Here is an 18,229-nt window from a genome sequence, read left to right as displayed (position 1 = left end):
AATAAGTAAGTACCATATATATATATATATATAGATATATATATATATATATATATATATATATATATATATATATATATATATATATATCTGGGTTCACTATGAAATCTCGAAATACTGTAATCCTGAATTTCCGTATTTCGAAATTACATAGTCAAAATTTTAAAATCCCGAAAACCCAATAACCGCGAAACTCAAAATCCCAAACCTACACTAAACACAGAGCACACACATAAACATACACACAACTTCCCCCCACAAGCACACAGACAAACCTAGACCACCCATGTGGGGGGCTTCACTCCCCACCCCCCCTACTTATATATACTACCTCTGAGATCACAGAGGTAACTCACACCCACACATTTTACAGTCCCTCGCACACACACATCACAGTCACAACACACACTGACATACACTAAAGCCCCTAACCAACACACTTACACATACATACATACCTGAACTAACACCTAACCATTCACACACCGCAACACCAGAAGCGCTAATTCAAAATCTCCATACTTCGGGATTTTGAATTTTATGCTTCTGGTGTTTTGGGATTTCAAGGCTTCGGTGTTATAATTTCGAAATACTGAAATTTGGGATTTCCGTATTTTGAAATTATGAATGGAATTTTATATATATATATATATATATATATATATATATATATATATATATAATATATAAATTTATATATACCCTACCTGCACCCTAACTAACTCCTTTCTAAACCTACTAGGGGGACACACCTACCCCTACACCACCACCCTATTCCTAACACTTAAACCACCTAAAAAACATAAACCCGTCACTAACACACACTTACATTACCCAAACCCTAACTGCACACTCACCTTTCACACACCCTAACCCACTCTTGCACACTTACTTACCGCTCTAATCCTAATAAATCCCCCCTCACTGCATATTACTTACCGTCGGCGTCTTCCAGCTGTCGGGATTTCAGCGGTAATTTGAAGAGGACCCATATATATATATATATATATATATATATATATATATATATATATATATATAAAATATAAATTTATATATATTATATTTACAGTATCTATATACTTATATAGAAACAAACATTTCTTTACTGCAGCAACCAAAACTACCCTTGCAAAAACATTTTTACTTCCTTCCCTTCTTTGCGATGGTCCTATCCTAAGTAACTTACAAACTTCTACCCTAAGCAAGATGGAACAGTGCTACAACAAAGTTGCAAAGTTTGCCACAAACTCTAAATATCACACACACTACTGTAAACCACTGCCTTTATTCAGCTATCCGCCTTGCACAAGCTTAGCTTCAAGCCTACTGTCTGCCCTCCACTTGCCAGTCTAGTCACACCTTACATACCAAATCGATCCGTATGATCAGAAGCGAAAAATCTCTTAGCTGTCTCAAAACCTGCAAGAAAAACAGGTAACTCTCTGAATTCATACTATCTCTATACTATGGACTTCACTACCTCTAGCTGCCAGGTCTATGCCTGGCCTAATCCATTTCAAAGCCTTTTAAAAAATCATCTCTGACTCCTATTTACAGGTATCATCCTGTTACAAGTAAAAGGTTTTAAGATAGTATCTGAAAGATATGAACTTATGTCCTGTTTGTCAGTTCTATATGTTGTGTGATATGTGAAACTGTAACAAGTTATGTACAGATTTTTGAATTGTGTAACTGCTTCTTGTTTATTATTCTTTATTATGCTTTACTTGCTAGTATTTATCTGTTTATAGTTCTTGGAGCTTTTCTCCCCGGGCCTCCGCTGAAAATGGAGATGTATCCAGTCGGACTATCCCGCTCAACAAATGAAAAAATAAATAAATAAATAAATAAATAAAAATACACGGCTCTCCTCCTGCATAAAGCCTGCCTAATGCTCAACTCTTCCTCTTCTTCCACACTAGCCCCATCTTCCTCTTCTGTCACATTTCACTCCCTCACAGTCTGCAAGATCCTAAGGCTGTCCTAACTCCTTCTCTGTTTCTATACTATATCTTTAAGTTACTGCTCAGACTGTAATGTCTCTGTTTTTAACTCTCATTATCTTTCTGCATCACTAGCTTTCTAGCTTTTATTTTCCTAACTGAAACCAGCATTCTATGTTTTCATGTACTATAACAGTCAATGTCATACATTGCACTACCTGCGTACTAGTTTTGGACACTATCTACTCATAGGCTATGTATATGGTGAGAGTGACTATTATTTTCTATAATGTTTTAACTCTATAGAATTGCCCAGATATGTAGTATATATTGTAATATCTTGTAACATAGTTTATTCTTTCAATTTATTTGTGTATAGTATTTCTAATGTAATTTGTATTGCATTGGATAATACTGTATATGTGTTGCACTGTATGTGGAGCTTTTCTCCCTGGGCCTCTGCTGAAAATGGGTTCTGTAGACCCAGCCAGACCACCCTGGCAAACAATTGCCAAATGATATAGATATAGATATAGATATAGATATGGACAGAGATATAGATATAGATATAGATATAGATATAGATATGGACAGAGATATAGCTATAGATACAGATATAGATATAGATATGGATATGGATATGGATATAGATATAGATATAGATATAGATATAGATATAGATATGGACAGAGATATAGATATAGATATAGATATAGATATGGACAGAGATATAGATATAGATATAGATATAGATATAGATATAGATATAGATATAGATATAGATATAGATATAGATATGGATATGGATATGGATATGGATATAGATATAGATATAGATATAGATATAGATATAGATATAGATATGGATATAGATATAGATATAGATATAGATATAGATATAGATATAGATATAGATATAGATATAGATATAGATATGGATATGGATATGGATATAGATATAGATATAGATATGGATATGGATATGGATATGGATGTAGATGTAGATGTAGTTAGTCATGTAAACACATATCTATGTATAAAGACTGCTTAATTTAAATTTTTATGCCCTCTCCATTCTCTTAGAAAAACTATTGAATGACAATAGGAGAGAACTAAAGATCTGAAGAAGTCTGGATAATATCCGGACGAAAAGCACTTAATGCTATTGTTTGTTGTGATTCCTGCTGCACGTGGAGGGTGCAATTTACGTCGTATTAACAGTATTTCTTCCATCAACTTGCAGAGTGGAATTTGGTTCCTGTTGTTTTGTTTTTCGTATTCAAAGTTGTATATTCGTTTGCTGGCATGGAGAGAACTAAAGGACTTTGATTTTGTGCCATTAACATTTCAGTATTGCTGCATAACTCTTTTGGGTACTTACGTATTATCGCAACCAGATTTCAGTAGGCGCAAAAATCATTATGTTTGTGCAGAACGAGGTCTGCTAACCTAAGAAAGGGTATGTAAAGTCTTTAGTACTATTCTGTCTGATTGTTTTTCACATGGGAAGAGGAATAACCTTTAAATTCCTCTTTCCGTGTAATGTACTTTCCCGACTTATAAACAGGACTGCTGCTTCTCACTCGTTGTTACTGTTCGAATTCATGCAACTCACTGCATTCCTTACAAGACAACCAAGCCATTTGAAATCTGTTTACATTCACACACTGCAATGTGTGATTATTACATTTGGGAGATGTGTGTGTGAATCATTCAGCATTTACAGCACCTGTTGGAAGTAGTGTAAGTGGCTGCTGCCAGTAAACGACTTCAGATGAACAGGACAGGCTGTGTGAAGCAGGATAATGTTTGACACCCCAGCCACAGGACTCCCGCCAGGTAGAAAGTCAGCAGTGCTTTAGGAATTAGTGCTCCCTTAGTCAGTATTTGTTGCAGGCACCTTCAGTTTTCATGCTTACTGGCCCTGAACACTCAGACATTTGGAATATTCCTGAGTAACTTCCCTTTGCTGAGGTTGTAATCAGCAAAGCAGGATTTGTGATGCATGGTGGAGTTCACCGAAAAAAAATGACACACCACTCAGAGTACAAAATTGGCCCATTACTCCCATCCCTGCCTCAAACCCTCAGTGAAACATTACTTGCATACACACCCCTTTACAGCTTAAGAGACCTCTTTCCCTACAAACATAACGACTTATGCGACTTCTGAAATCTGGTTGCGATAATACGTAAGTATCCTCCTTTGGTTTTTTTGTTACTAAGATAATTGCGCAGTGATTATAAACTTGCATAGCATGCATTTTTTCCTTACATCTGCTTTTTTGGCTTATCTCTGTCATTGTGATCTTTTATTTCATTTTAGTGTATCAAAATTAACTATAGAAAAACAACATGCGATATCATAAACATATCTACAATTCCTTTTGTATGCAGACAGGCCAACCACACACAGGTATTTCTATTTATATACACATTTCTAGTAATGAGTAAATATGGACAAGGTTTCTAGAAATGAAGAGATCTGAGCCAGATGTTAGCAAGTAAAGCTAAAAAATGTTAAAGTTGTCAGGATATGGGTGTACTCTTCAGGCAACTAATGCATTTCAGGATAAAGCTTTTGTTATAAGTCAAATTTTAGAATAACATTTTTGTTATAAATACGATTCCTAAATTCTTTTTTTGCCCCTTTCAGATCACACAATCCAGTCTGTGTTTTGCTGTTGTTGTTGCACGGTACAGAAAAGGTAAGATTATACTATAAATAGAAGTACTGTATAAGCATTAACCTGTGTTACTAAATAAGAGTTTTAGTCCCCCTAGTTTACCTGCAGCTAGCTTTCCTTCCTCACTACTGATTCCTCAGGAATTCTGAACTGAATTTAAAAGCCTAAAATGTACATTCTCATGTTTAGACTAAATTATTTTCCCTTGACCCGCTATGCCTCCTCCTCATCTGTGACCTACGCCATCTGCATTGCATCCTCATCTCATTTTGCACTTCCTGTTTATATATGCATATCATATGCTGTCCCCTCGTGTATCATATTTTTAGTCTCCTCATTCCCATAATCACCTTTTTCTGGGCCCTCTGTAGCAATATGACCTATGTTTGCCACTGTCATTCTGAACTACACACAGTTCTCCAACTCTGGCCTTACCATTCCTGAAACTGGGCATTATTACCTTCTTATCCTTAACTCGACATCCCTGCATATGCCCAGTACCATTTTATTTGCCTTTACCTCTCCCTTTTCTCATTGTATCTGGTGGCTTAGATTCTGAAATGATAACTTCCAGATACTTCTTCTGTTATCTGTTTCTTGAATGACTCCTCAGATTGTTTATTCTGCCCAGAGACTGCCATTTCTCAAGGATATGATCATGTTCTATGAAGGGCTGAAGCAAAACTGCCTCATCTAAGACCACACCTCCCATGTTGTCAGGTCCCTCCTTATGTTTTCTGATTTATCTGTTATCACTTCCAATCTTAGTGTCATCTGCAAAAAGATTAATCTTGTTTTTTATGCATAGTGTCTGAGACAAAAGATATTAACAAGAGCAGGAAGAGGATTCATTTTGATAGATCAATACCTCTTTTGTTGAATACACTTTCAGAGAAAACATTTACCTGAAAGCACCTTCAGTGAACCTCAGAGCAAATCTTCTTTTGCAGGGGTGCAAGTCCAGTGTATCCCCCAAGGGAGGGCACCCTTCAGGTCCCCTGAACTTAAATATAACTAGTCCGAACTCATAAAATGGTGCAGAAAAGGGAATTCTCCACTATTGCTGAAAGTGTTTTCATTTAAATATTTTTACAGTGATGCATTTCCACTGAGATGGACATGTCACCTTCTAGCACTGTGATACTCCTCCAAATAATTACATTTTTTTTAAATTTTGTTCTTTAACCACTTGTCTAAACATTTATATAGTGGAATGTCCACTTCTGTTTTCCTCCTCTTTGTGAGAAGTCAACAATGTAAAACAGATCAAAGGTTTGTGTAGAATCTTGTAAAGCACATCAAAGTGTAGTTCTTTCATCCCACTCTTCATTAATCTAGCCATTCTGTGGCATCAGGTTAGCCTAGCAAGATTTCCCCTTCAGCAAATGCACAGTGGTACTTAATGAGTGATTTGCTGCAGTCCAGGAACCATGAAAGCAATTCTTGTTTGCTGTTCTGAAGACATCTGTTAGAGATGAAAGCATGGAATAATATCTTTGTACGCTAATGTTCACTCATTTTTCCAGTCTTTATTGACCATCGGAAGCCTTTGCCTTTTGAATTCATTCAGCACTATCGCCATTGTTTAGTCATAGGTTCATAGGTAGGTACTAGGCTATCAGCCCTATGACCTGTACAAGGGGCATAGTGTGGGATTTGTAGCAATCTACACTTTGGATTGCAGTCTTGCCTAGTGTTAGTTGCACCTGGAGAATATCGGATGCATTATGTTGGGTAACTAGCCTGGAGGTGTGGATACCCTTGGTGAATATGGACACTACTCCGCCTTTAGTGTTTTGGTCCAGGTCTATAGTCAGACTAAATGATATTAAGTTTTCTTGGACTTCTCTTTAGCCTGTCCATGTAGAATGGCATGATTACTATGTGTCTCTTGTGCCCTGGAACCATTCTTTCTCTTAAGATCCTGTTGAAAAGATTATTTTAAAGGTTCTGTTTAGGCCCTAACAAACCTTTTTAGCTTCCTGACTGGTAACGTATGTGTTATCCTTCTTTGGTCTCCTGAATACCTTTGGTACCTTGCTGCAACATCCCCATTTGCCCTTCCTTCCTGTAATGCTGCCCTATATTCTGCTTCACTGTTGAATAATGACAGGAGATTATTCATTCAGAATTTTTACCTCACTCATTACATCCTTATATTGTTTTCCACCTGAACTAGTTCCTTCTATCCCTCTCTGCCTTTTTCTCTTTCCATGCATACTTGAGAAAAGATTCCCTTCCTGCCCTAATGGCCATAACTGATCTTTGTTCTAGTTTCCTCTGACTTTCCTAAGCAAAACTTTGCAGCATATACCTATTTGCCTTATCAGGCTTGCATTTGCTAGGTTTGATGACATCTTGATATATGCCACCAACATTACTTCATCCTCTAATGATATAAGATACATATTAAAACATACTAAAGGATTAAATAGTACTAATGGATGTTGGAAAATATGTTGAGCTTATGTATAAGCTTCTATTGCAGGATGAAACTTTTAGGAAGGTCGATAAGACCAGTATTCTGTGTTATTACTAAAGTTAAATCCTTTCTTTATGACTTACTGATAGAAGGGTCTATTACACCAGAGATTTACTGTATATGTCAGATCAGGTGACACCTATTATTTATGGGTTACCAAAGATCAATAAGGACTTGTGTAATCTACTCATGAGGCCTATAGTGTCTGGCGGTAGGTGGGTCACCGCTGCCATATCTAAATATTTGGAACAACAACCAGCACCTTTATTATGTAAGAGTAAAAGCTATATTAAGGATATGAATGATTTCCTTAGCAGTTTGAAGTCATGGTCAGATGTCCATGCAACTGAAGGGATTTTAATGGTAACTATGCACACCAAGTCCTTATTTACCGTTATACCTAATGAGTTTGGACTAAGTGCACTTAGGGAATTTTTGTATAAACATACATCTTTTCTTAATAGTAAAACAAAACTTATTTGTTCAATGCTGGATGTAATTTTGAAAAATAATGTTTTTATGTATAACTGAGCCTATTACCATCAATGCATGGGAGTGGCTATGGGGAGACCTGTGGCCAATACTTATGCAAATTTAGTATTGGCCAGATGGGAAGAGCAGGTTGTATATAACTCCAATCGTTCTTTTAAGAATGAATATCTACAGTTTTACAAGCGATTTGTGGATTATGTGTTTTTGTTGTGGAATAATGATGATAAAACTTTGCAAATTTTTATTAATCATCTACAAATAAGTACTGATTTTTTTTTAAATTTGATGTTAATCATTCTTATGGGACTATCCATTTTTTGGATGTGGAAATGGTCATTGTAATGACCATTTTGACATGAATATTTATCGAAAAAATGTACAAGCTACAAAGTATGTCCACTATAATAACATGCATCCCGGGCATGTGTATAAAGGTGTATGAGGGCTAACTGTTTAAATACAGAAGAAATGAACTTCATGAAAGAAATGGATAGTATGGCTAATGATATTAAGAGCAGGGGCTACACTGAGAATATTATTAAAAATGCTAAAGAATAGGTTGTTGCTGAGAGAAATGATTCTGCAAGGCCATTCATGCACAAGCTGAATAATACTACTTATACATCAGATATGAATGGTGCTACTAATAATTATACTATGGGCTAGTTTTTGAAATATAATAGCTATAGTGCTATGATCAAGACGAAAGTGAATACGAATTGGTATATTCTACGTTCTAACCCAGAAGTTAGTATTACAGTTGGTGATAAGCCTAAATTTATAAATAAGAAAGAAAAGAATTTAAAACAGATCCTTTGTAATAACGATATAAAATGAAACAATATAACAAGGAAAAAGTTTAGTAAAGTAGGCACTGTTCCGTGCCATAAATGTATCCAATGTAATGATATTAATACAGATACTAGCCTTATATATCCTATCACTAAAAAAGTCTTTACTATTAGGGCTTCATGTACTTGTTCTGCATTGCTAATTGTATAGAATGTGATTGTTTCTATATAGGCAAAACCAATATGAAGTTAAAAGAAAGGATAGGGGGACATCTATCTGAAATACGTAGATGTGTGCAAACAAATGCACTTTATAAACATATGCTAGATAAGGGTAACTCTCATAAGTTTAAATTTAGGATTTTACAGGATGTCTATGGTAATGCAAGGGGTGGCAATATTGTGAATGTTACTGAAACTGTAGAGTATAAATGGATTAATTATTTTAGATCAGATGTACCACCCAGTTTAAATTCTACAGATAGCATTGTCTATTTTAAAAGCAAGGTGTGATATTTTGTAAAACTTTTTATTTTTGGGTATTAAGTGACTTCAGTAGTGCTGACTGTATGTGTATAGTTATTGGCTGGCTATATATTTAAATATGAAGGAACATTTTAATTGTTTTATGCATTAAAAAAGAGCTGTTGTCTTGAACGCTTTGCTGTTTTATTAAAATTTGTGAACGCTGAGCTACTGGTCTTATTTGCTTGTCTGGTTACTGTTTTTGGACCAGAAATTTCTTAGACTGAAGGAAGAAGTGTTTTATTATTTATTGTTTGTGGATTAAATAAAATAATGTCTGTCTTGCCTGTATTGTAACAGATGAAAATGCACAGATGAAGAAATAACTATAAATGACTATACCTGATGAAACACAGTATTTTAAGGCTTGAATTATGAATAAAATTTCACACTTGCTAATATTTTTAATGATACTGAATTATATTGTTTTCATGTCTTAACAAAGTAATATGTCCCTTAAAAGTACAATCCACATTCTATATCATGACAACATTATGACAGCTATATATATTTGTTATTATATAGATATGTGGCTTATTTATTTGTCTTTATGTCCTGGGAAAGTCCGACTGGGTAACATCTATTTTCAGCAGAGGCCCAGGAAGAAAAGCTCCATCTCTTTACATTACATTATATTTAGTGCCAATTAAACACAGATTAGTTACATTTCTATTTACATTTATACAGATACAGTAGTTACATTTATACATTCTAAGATTTTACAGAGGTAGAAGTTACTAAAGAGAAAGCACACATGCAACTTAATGGATTATACAGGCAACAGTTATGTATAAAAGTTGTTTTGTCAATTGACTTAACTCTGTTTATCTGTGTCAAATAGGGAGATGACCACTCATATGAATTTGGACCATGCAGACCCATTGAATGAATATGCACTGCCAGAAGAACCTCTCTCAAATTATCCATCTGTGAACATAAGTCGAGTGAGTAAATAAAATGCATTATTATGAAGAGACCTGTAAAGTGAAACACATTGTAATTCGTAGCAGCTTCCCTCATCAATAACTAAACATTTGTAGGTTTATGTAAATTACCTTTCTAAATAACCGACTTTATCTAAATTTAAATCACTTGTACATGTTACACATTATATTATGGGTGATAAGGGATTCAAAAAACAAAGGAGGTCCAGTCATATAAAATATCATAAATAAGTAAACATTTCAGTTGCAAGACCATTATCATATTTATTTATTTGACATTTGTTTACTGGGAAAGTCCAACTGGGCATGAGCCCATTATCAGGGGAGACTGAGAGAGAAAAGCTACAGAGACAATAGAAAAATGATATGGATACAATTGTAACACAGATGTGTTACTTAACCAAATAATGTTCATCGTTTATTATAAAATTAATAATACTGGATAGAGCACACTTTTATAAAAAAAATTAGTTAATACAAACTTATAAAAGAATGTTCCAGAAGATCATGTTGGTCAAGGATGAGACAGGAGAGGAGAGAAAATTACAGAAGAGAGAAAACATGTGATAGTGAAAGATATAAAAGAGAATAAGGGTAAATGCGTTAAAGGCTAGGTAGAGGACAGTATTAGGGTGGCTATGCTAGTTAAGAGTGAAGGGAAAACGTGAGACTGAACTGGGTTGCATAGGAGGAGAAAATAGAAAGAAAAAGTTTATGGTTTGGTGGTGGGGGAGGGGTTACGTACATAGGCATTGAGGGTGGAAAGCTGAAGGATATAAGCTAATAAACAAGTAGCAGAGTGACTTAGCCAGGGCTAGAGCATGGGCAGAGCCACTTGCTAATCAAGTGATTCTTAAGTATTTTTTTGAAGTGAACAGGGTTAACTGTAGTTCTGATAGCTGGAGAGACTGTGTTGCAGATTCTTCTGCTTCATGCAAAATGCTTACTTGTGTACTATGATATATCAGGACCTTCACTTACAATCATGTGCAAAAGTTTATGATTCTTTGAGCAAATAAAACAAAATATATACAGTTTAGTGACAAAACTTGCTAAGTCTTAACCAGACTGTGAATATTAACTTTGATATTTCACATAAGGTGAAGCAAAGGAAGGAAAAATAAAAGTAAAAATAAGGAGTGCAGATCTGGGGAACATGAACAGGGACTGTATTTGAAAAGAGTCACTTTTTGAGCTGTACAATGCATAGGAAGTACACTATTTATAGGATAGGAAAAGGTTTGACTGGGTTTATGAGCAAAGTTGTAAGATCTTTGATATTATGCTTTGTATACTAGTTTGCTATTTCATGCAGTCTAACAGATTGCATGTACACTGTTGTACATGCAAGATGTTACATTTTTCACTGCAATTCACCATTTTTTCTGTAGCTCATATGAGCTCTTTACTTGTATATTTCTTAAATAAATGATCTATGCTTCTGCTCAATGCCTCAGCACATAGACTGTTCTTTGTGGTCATACACCTGTGTGAAAAAGATCTTCATTTTTCTGTCTTTAGACTTGGAAATTTTAATTAGCACTTCAGCTGTATGGTTTCATCATTTTTCATACCTAGAATGAGTTAGGAAAATCCCTTTTAATGGGACTTAAGCTGTGTACTAAACATTAATAACACATGCAAATTTTAGCTATTTTTTAATAGCAAGACTTGATGCTTTCATACAAAATTAAGAGCTTGCAAGTTTTAAACATTATTGATGACTTCTAAAGATAATCTAGTTCTAAGCATAGAGAAACTATGCAGAAATCTTTGTTATATCGTAGAAGATGTTTTAATCCTAAGTCTTGTGGGCAGTATATGGTACATATGCGATTACTAGGATAATGACCAAAGGGGGTCTTTTATAAGCCTAACCATGCTTCCCAAAGGTAAGAATCAAACCCTGTAGATCATGCCTATAAGGTAAATACTTTAACCTCCAACCCCACAGTATACTTAAAAACCATTTAAATGAGTTTGAAAATGTCAGTTTATCTAATTCATAACCACAAATACCAGCTGTGTTTGTATAATATTTCATCTCAGAGAAAATCTAATTTCCATAAAACCTTACACTGTGAATTAAATAATCTTTGTGACATAACATAGCATGACATAACATGATGGAAGAAATTTAGAAGGGTTACTTCAAAGGGTGGGCCTATTTTACCCCTCATGGTAGCCATGAGTAGAGCCACTTTAATGTGTTCTAAATTGAAGTTGTTTAGGTTGGACTGTCCATCTGATGGACTCGGCAGAGAAAGGCACCATGGAGGCAGCAAAATCTTTGACAGAATGTGAAAGCTTTGGTAACAGAGGTGGAGACCAGCCTTGCTTGCCTGCCATTTTGGCCAAAGCTAGCACATAACGGATCCCCCTAGAATGACATCAGCTACATAGCCAATTATCCTGTCTTAGAATTTTTGCATTATTATTATTATTATTATTACTATTATTATTATTATTATTATTATAGGTGATGGAAAGCTGTCACTCAAGGCCAGTGACTTTACTGCCTCTGACATATGTAGTCATATCGTTGTTTGTATCTGTCTACCTGGGTAGAGAATCAAAGTTCATTTGCCCCTCCCCCATGCAGACTACTATCAGGTAGAGCTTTATTTGTTGGAATGGAGGGTTGTAAGAGCTCTTGTTATGTAACCAATAAAACCAATGAGAGAATTCAAAGAAGTGTAGTAATCTGACGAATCCACCAACAAGCACCTCTACCTCCAATGGTATAATGCAAACACTCAGTCCAGGGATAAAATTTAAAATTAAAACTTTTATTAAAAACAAAACAAAATGCAAATAAGTAGCAGTTGAGTGTTTTCATCCTATCACAGGACTTTTGCAAAACTGCTTAAAGAAATAGCATACAGAATTAAATCCACCCAATCATTTTCGAACATTACATAAAGTAACCAATCATAAAACAACAAGAAATGCAAAGTTAAGTAACCTGTTCCACCCAATCACTTTTGAAGATAGCAAAAATAAGCCAGACATAAAACAGCCCTGTTCTACCCAATCAGAGTCAGACTTTGTAAAAATAAGCCATTCATAAAACAGCCCTGTTCTACCCAATCACATTCTTACAGTGCAAAAATAGATGAATCATAAAATAAGTAAATAAGCAAATAAATAACCTTAATTATTATTACACCATTGGAGGTAGAGGTGTTTGTTGTTGAGCTCATGTTGTGTCTTGGATCCTGGCTGTAGAAGGAGAACTGTCATTCTGTTGTTATCCAGTCCAGTTGGGTGTATATCACATAATCGAAATCCCAAACCATCGAACACCATAAGCTCGAACTTCGAATGTCAAAATGTGATATAATTGTAAGCTCAGAACAGCAAATTTTTTCTCAGGGAAAAAATTTGCTGTTCTGAGAAACACACACAACACAAGCATACCAAAAAAAGTAATCTACACATATACACTTAAAATCATACTTCTAACCCTACACTAAACCGTACATACACTACTATCTATCCATTTACCTTAACCCAAACCCTAAGGTCCATAACTATTGCACACTCACCTTACCCACTCCCTAACCCTAAGGTCCCTAACTATCGCACACTCATCTTACACCCTCAATAACCCTAAGGTCCCTAACCGTCGCACATTCACCTTACCCACTCCCTAACCCTAAGGTCCCTAACTATCGATGATGCACACTCACCTTACCCGCTCCCTCACCCTAAGGCCCTTAACTATCACACACTCACCTTACCCACTCCCTAACCCTAAGGTCCCTAATTATCCCATTCCCACACTCACCTTAACCTGGTCCATTCATACACTTACCTTAACCCAGTCCATAACCTTCGCACCACAGTGGAGAAAATAGCAAAGTGCCAGAAACAGCCCACCAAATTCTCCCTAAGAAAGAATTCGATGTTCTGCAGCTTTGCTATTTTCAGCGTTCACTGTTTTGGGTTTTATATTATAACATTCAATGTTTTACTACTTCAATGCTATAATATAAACCCTTCCAGTCAGGGTTATGTTTGTATGTCTGACAATAGAATCTCACCTATTGCTAAACATTACTGTGGGTATATGCAGTCTGAGTTGGCCTTAAGTGCTTGGAGTCTGCACCACCTATGATTTGTTGAGGTATATATACTGGCTGTGGGTGTGCAGGGTGAAGCTCAGTGCTTGGCTGTGTGAACTAATGGCTGAGGTTTTTTAATCCTTAGCCTGGGGGGCTTAGGCATTGTTCTTTTAAAAACATCAGAGTATATTGTTTTTGCGGAGGTGCTCTGTGATGGTGTGTGTGTGTGTGTGTGTGTGTGTGTGTGTGTGTGTGTGTGTGTGTGTGTGTGTGTGTGTGTGTGTGTGTGTGTGTTAGTCTGTGTCTGTGTGTATGTGCATTTCTTGCCCTTACTGAATGTGTTCTGTCAGGACCAGATTTAGCAACTGTAGGACCCAAATCTGTGAAATGTTTCGGGGCCTCTAAGCCACATTAATATCATCACTGAGCTCTGCCCCTCCATCCTCAATAATTTGCAAGAAAACCACACATTTTATGAGGAACAGACCAAGAATATGAGAGAAAAGTCAGGACATTCTGTGAAATTCTAGACAGTTGAAAGGTATGGTACAGCCATTCATTTATACATGTTGATGCTGCATTTACAACATACCTCTCAACATCTTTGCTCAAAAATTCTGGACAAAGGCAAAAATAGTGGGGAAACAAATATCCAAAATCAAGGATAACTTATAAATATTATGCTTATTCTCTTAAAAGGAATTACAATAACAAGTTTTGCATCAACATGCATTTTCTGAACAATATTAAGCATGAATAATTCCTATCTTAACTACATCTTCATTCGCTATCATTTCAAATCCCTCTATTTATTACACTCAGAAACATGCTTCTCCTAAGTAGTACCTCTTGTCCTGTTAGCACACTTAACTTACTGTCAGTATGCTTTACCCTCACAATTTTGGCAAAACTCTTACATTGTAAACTCCAAGCAAAATACTTCTGAACCTCATCTCCCAACCGCACCCTATCTGTATCATCACTCATATATCTGACTATTCAAGTACAATTATTCAAACCAACAACCATGTGCTCACGAATTGGGTATGAAACATAAAATCAACCAAAAATCCCTCTACCTGTACTATCATACCTCCATAACCATATAACTTAGTGGTAACATCCACCCAAACCTATGCCCAACTCAGCATATATGGGCACAACATATCACAGTGTCTGCCCAACAGCTCCTTTATTGCTAACATCTCACTCACAGTCTCATTCTGACCTTAAAATACATCATACCAACTTACAAAGTTTGTATAACAAAATCCATAAAGTCTCTGAATACTCTAGACATCTTAGTTGAGACAAAACCCTGGCTCTGCTGGGAAGCAAAAAATGAAGAAATTGCTATGCCAGGCTATAACATTATCAGATTAGACAGAGACAGCAAAAAAAAAAAAAAAGCTGATAGTGACACTATTTTCTACAAAAACACACTTGATATTTCTTTTTCTCCCATACCCTGATAGCTTTCTCTAACTTAGAAATCTTACTAAACTTGCTAAAACATTCACAAGACAATCACAATCACTCTGTCAGACAGTCTAAGTGATAACAGATCCAAAACATATCTTAACAGCCTGGTAAGAAAACTATTTTTCATGAGACATGTTTATTAATACACTAAAGTTCCTTAACAGGGAGTCACTAAAGACTCTCCCCATAAATGATGCTGTCTCTGACGGCTCCTTACTGAAATGCCATCACTCAAAATGCCAAGTACCGGCAGGCCAAAATAAATAAATAAATAAATAAATAAATAAATAAATAAATAAATAAATAAAATAAAATAAACAAGACCAAAAACACAGTAGAAGAGTGAATCTTGAAAATTGCTCTTCTTTTAAACTTCTTTTTGTATTGTAATTGTTATAACCTTAGAGTGGTTTACATAGCTCAGTGCAGGAATTGTCCTTGTTACTACATAGGTAAAACTGAGAGAGCATTAAAGGAAAGAATTTATGAACACCTCCATGACATCAGGGGAAACGAACAAAATAATCCATTATGGAAATGTACAGGAATACAGGGATCATGCATTGGGATTATTTGTTATAGATGTTGTTGAAGCAGATGACAAGGGGAGATCATGGAAAATCAGATTAGAGTTTAAAGAACTGCAGTGGCAGTTAAACACCACCATGACTGGCCCCTGTGGATTAAATGACTCTGTGTCTTTAGCAAGTATTTTTAAAAATTAAGTCTTTATAATATTAAATTAGTTAAGTTTTTATTTGTAGTTGTGGTACTATATGAATTCAGTTTTAAACATCTATTTTTTTCAAGGAAGTATAGTGTAGTGTTTTACATAGATGGTATGACTTTAAATTTGTGATGGATTGAGAAGAGGTGGGTCAAAAGTTATAAAAGTTAATGACATTTTGTTTAACTAAATCCGATGAAGTCCCAAGATGTAAGGGATGAAAGCACTTAGTTTTTATGTGCCTGTGATTTTTTATGTATATGTAAATGAAAGTTGACACGACTACACCAGATTTTGGGTCGCTTTTTATTCTGCAAGTTTAAGTGGTGAGATGAAACTTAAATTTTGGTTGAACAGACTAGAAATACTTTGGAATGAAGCTGAATATTTTGGTGGTTCAGGTACAGATTTTGACAATTAAGTGAAGTGTGCATTGAAACTACGAAGTATAGTTACAGGTGTACAGGTGTATGCTTCCTTTGTTCCAACTTTAGTGATTATGGAAATGTTATGTAGCTTTTGGGCTACTATTGAATTGAGTGTGGTGGCATTTTGCCATATTACTCAGTGATTTATGTACTGTGGTAGGTTATTATTGGGAAGTGATCATTAGAATGCAAAGTATTGATACAGGTGTACACTTCTTCAGTTGTCAGGGTTTTTAATTTTGAACTTATCACCAAAGGTAAGAAAACCTATTACTGAAATAATCAAATGTACAGACTAATCATACAAAAACTATTCTTTGCCTCAGTCAGTACATTCTTATTTCCAGGACAAGCTACACAGCCAACACCAAACACACAGAAAGAAAATGATACCATAGCCAACCGATTCAATACCCACTTTATAGAGACAGTACTGTCATTAACAAAACAGACAAGTAATTAAGCTCTTGAAGTCCCAACTAAATCAAATAACCTCCTTCAAATTTTCTCCTTCAAACCAGTGCCTACAGATTCCATCAAAAACATAGAGTATGTCCTCATTACAGCACAGCTGTTGCTTTGTTGAGTTTTGTTAATAGTGTCAACACCCATAGAAATATCGGAAGCTTAGTCTCCACCATCTTCCTAGACTTATCAAAAGCTTTTGATACTGTCTTCCACAGGAAAGTCTTATCTTTAGGGCTCATCAAGTCTTCACTGTAGTGGTTCCATAGCTACCTCACAGAGTGCAAGCAGTGAAATGTTAAAATGATTTCTCCATCTTCTTGCCAGTAAGTAGTGGTGTCCTACAAGGATCTATACTATGCTCCATACATTTCAACATACTTGTCAATGACTTCTATACTGCTCCAAAAAATGCCACCCTAGCTCAATACACTGATTACTTAATCATAATCTGCTCTGCCAAATCTCTCTCTCTGAACTCCAGAACCTTACACAACAATTCTTATTGATTGAAACGTGGCTAAATAATTAACCACTACTTCTAAACTGTAAAAAACTAAACTACTGCTTCTCACCGAAAACTTCTCTCTACCAAAACAACACTCTTCACTATCATCTCTGCCAAAAACATCACGACAGAACAAGTAAATGACACAAAAATTAGTGGGTGTCATCATAGCTGATGATCATGTGTGACATATGTTAAAAAAATCTCATCAAAATCTAGGTACTTTATAGAGAGTAAAAACCTACCTCACTGACACAGCAAGAAGACGTATTGCCCCTACTTTCTTACTGCCATCTCTTCTCGGTGCTGCCCCAATCTTCACTAAACTTCAATTCTCCCAACTGTTCGTACTTGAGTAATGGTATAATAAAATAGCCAAAGTTTCAGTGAATATTAACAATAGAACACACCTCTGCCTAAGCCTCAGATAATTAAATGGATTAGAACAACCACATCACCTAGCTCTCTCTCAGCTAACTACAATACACAGACTTCTCTATATGCCAGAAAATTACCAAGCCACAAACAACTTAAAACAACACTACTCCACAGTAGAATTTTACTATATAGAGAAAAAAAAAACACTAATCACTATAACCAAATCATGTAATACTGCAGATGACTTTCTATATTCAAATAGTGTAGAGAAACAATGGAACCACATCCCACTACTAATGAAATCCATT

The 18,229-nt window shown here is 35.5% G+C and overlaps 1 protein-coding gene across 1 annotated transcript in view; it reads left to right on the top strand.

Annotated features, from left to right (window-relative positions):
* TXK (TXK tyrosine kinase) overlaps positions 1 to 18,229 on the top strand; it is a 693,943-nt gene that overhangs the window by 231,380 nt on the left and 444,334 nt on the right. The window contains exons 2-3 of the mRNA XM_044061415.1: positions 4,602 to 4,653; positions 9,764 to 9,866. Of these exons, the coding sequence (XP_043917350.1) occupies positions 4,602 to 4,653; positions 9,764 to 9,866 (155 nt within the window). The remainder of the gene's footprint in view (positions 1 to 4,601; positions 4,654 to 9,763; positions 9,867 to 18,229) is intronic.

This window comes from Protopterus annectens, chromosome 2.part0 (genome assembly GCF_019279795.1).
Source record: "Protopterus annectens isolate FY-2018-M chromosome 2.part0, PAN1.0, whole genome shotgun sequence".
Classification (NCBI taxonomy): Eukaryota; Metazoa; Chordata; order Ceratodontiformes; family Protopteridae; genus Protopterus; species Protopterus annectens.
The sequence above is the reverse complement of the archived record's forward strand: the minus strand, read 5'-3'. Positions and strand labels throughout refer to the sequence as shown.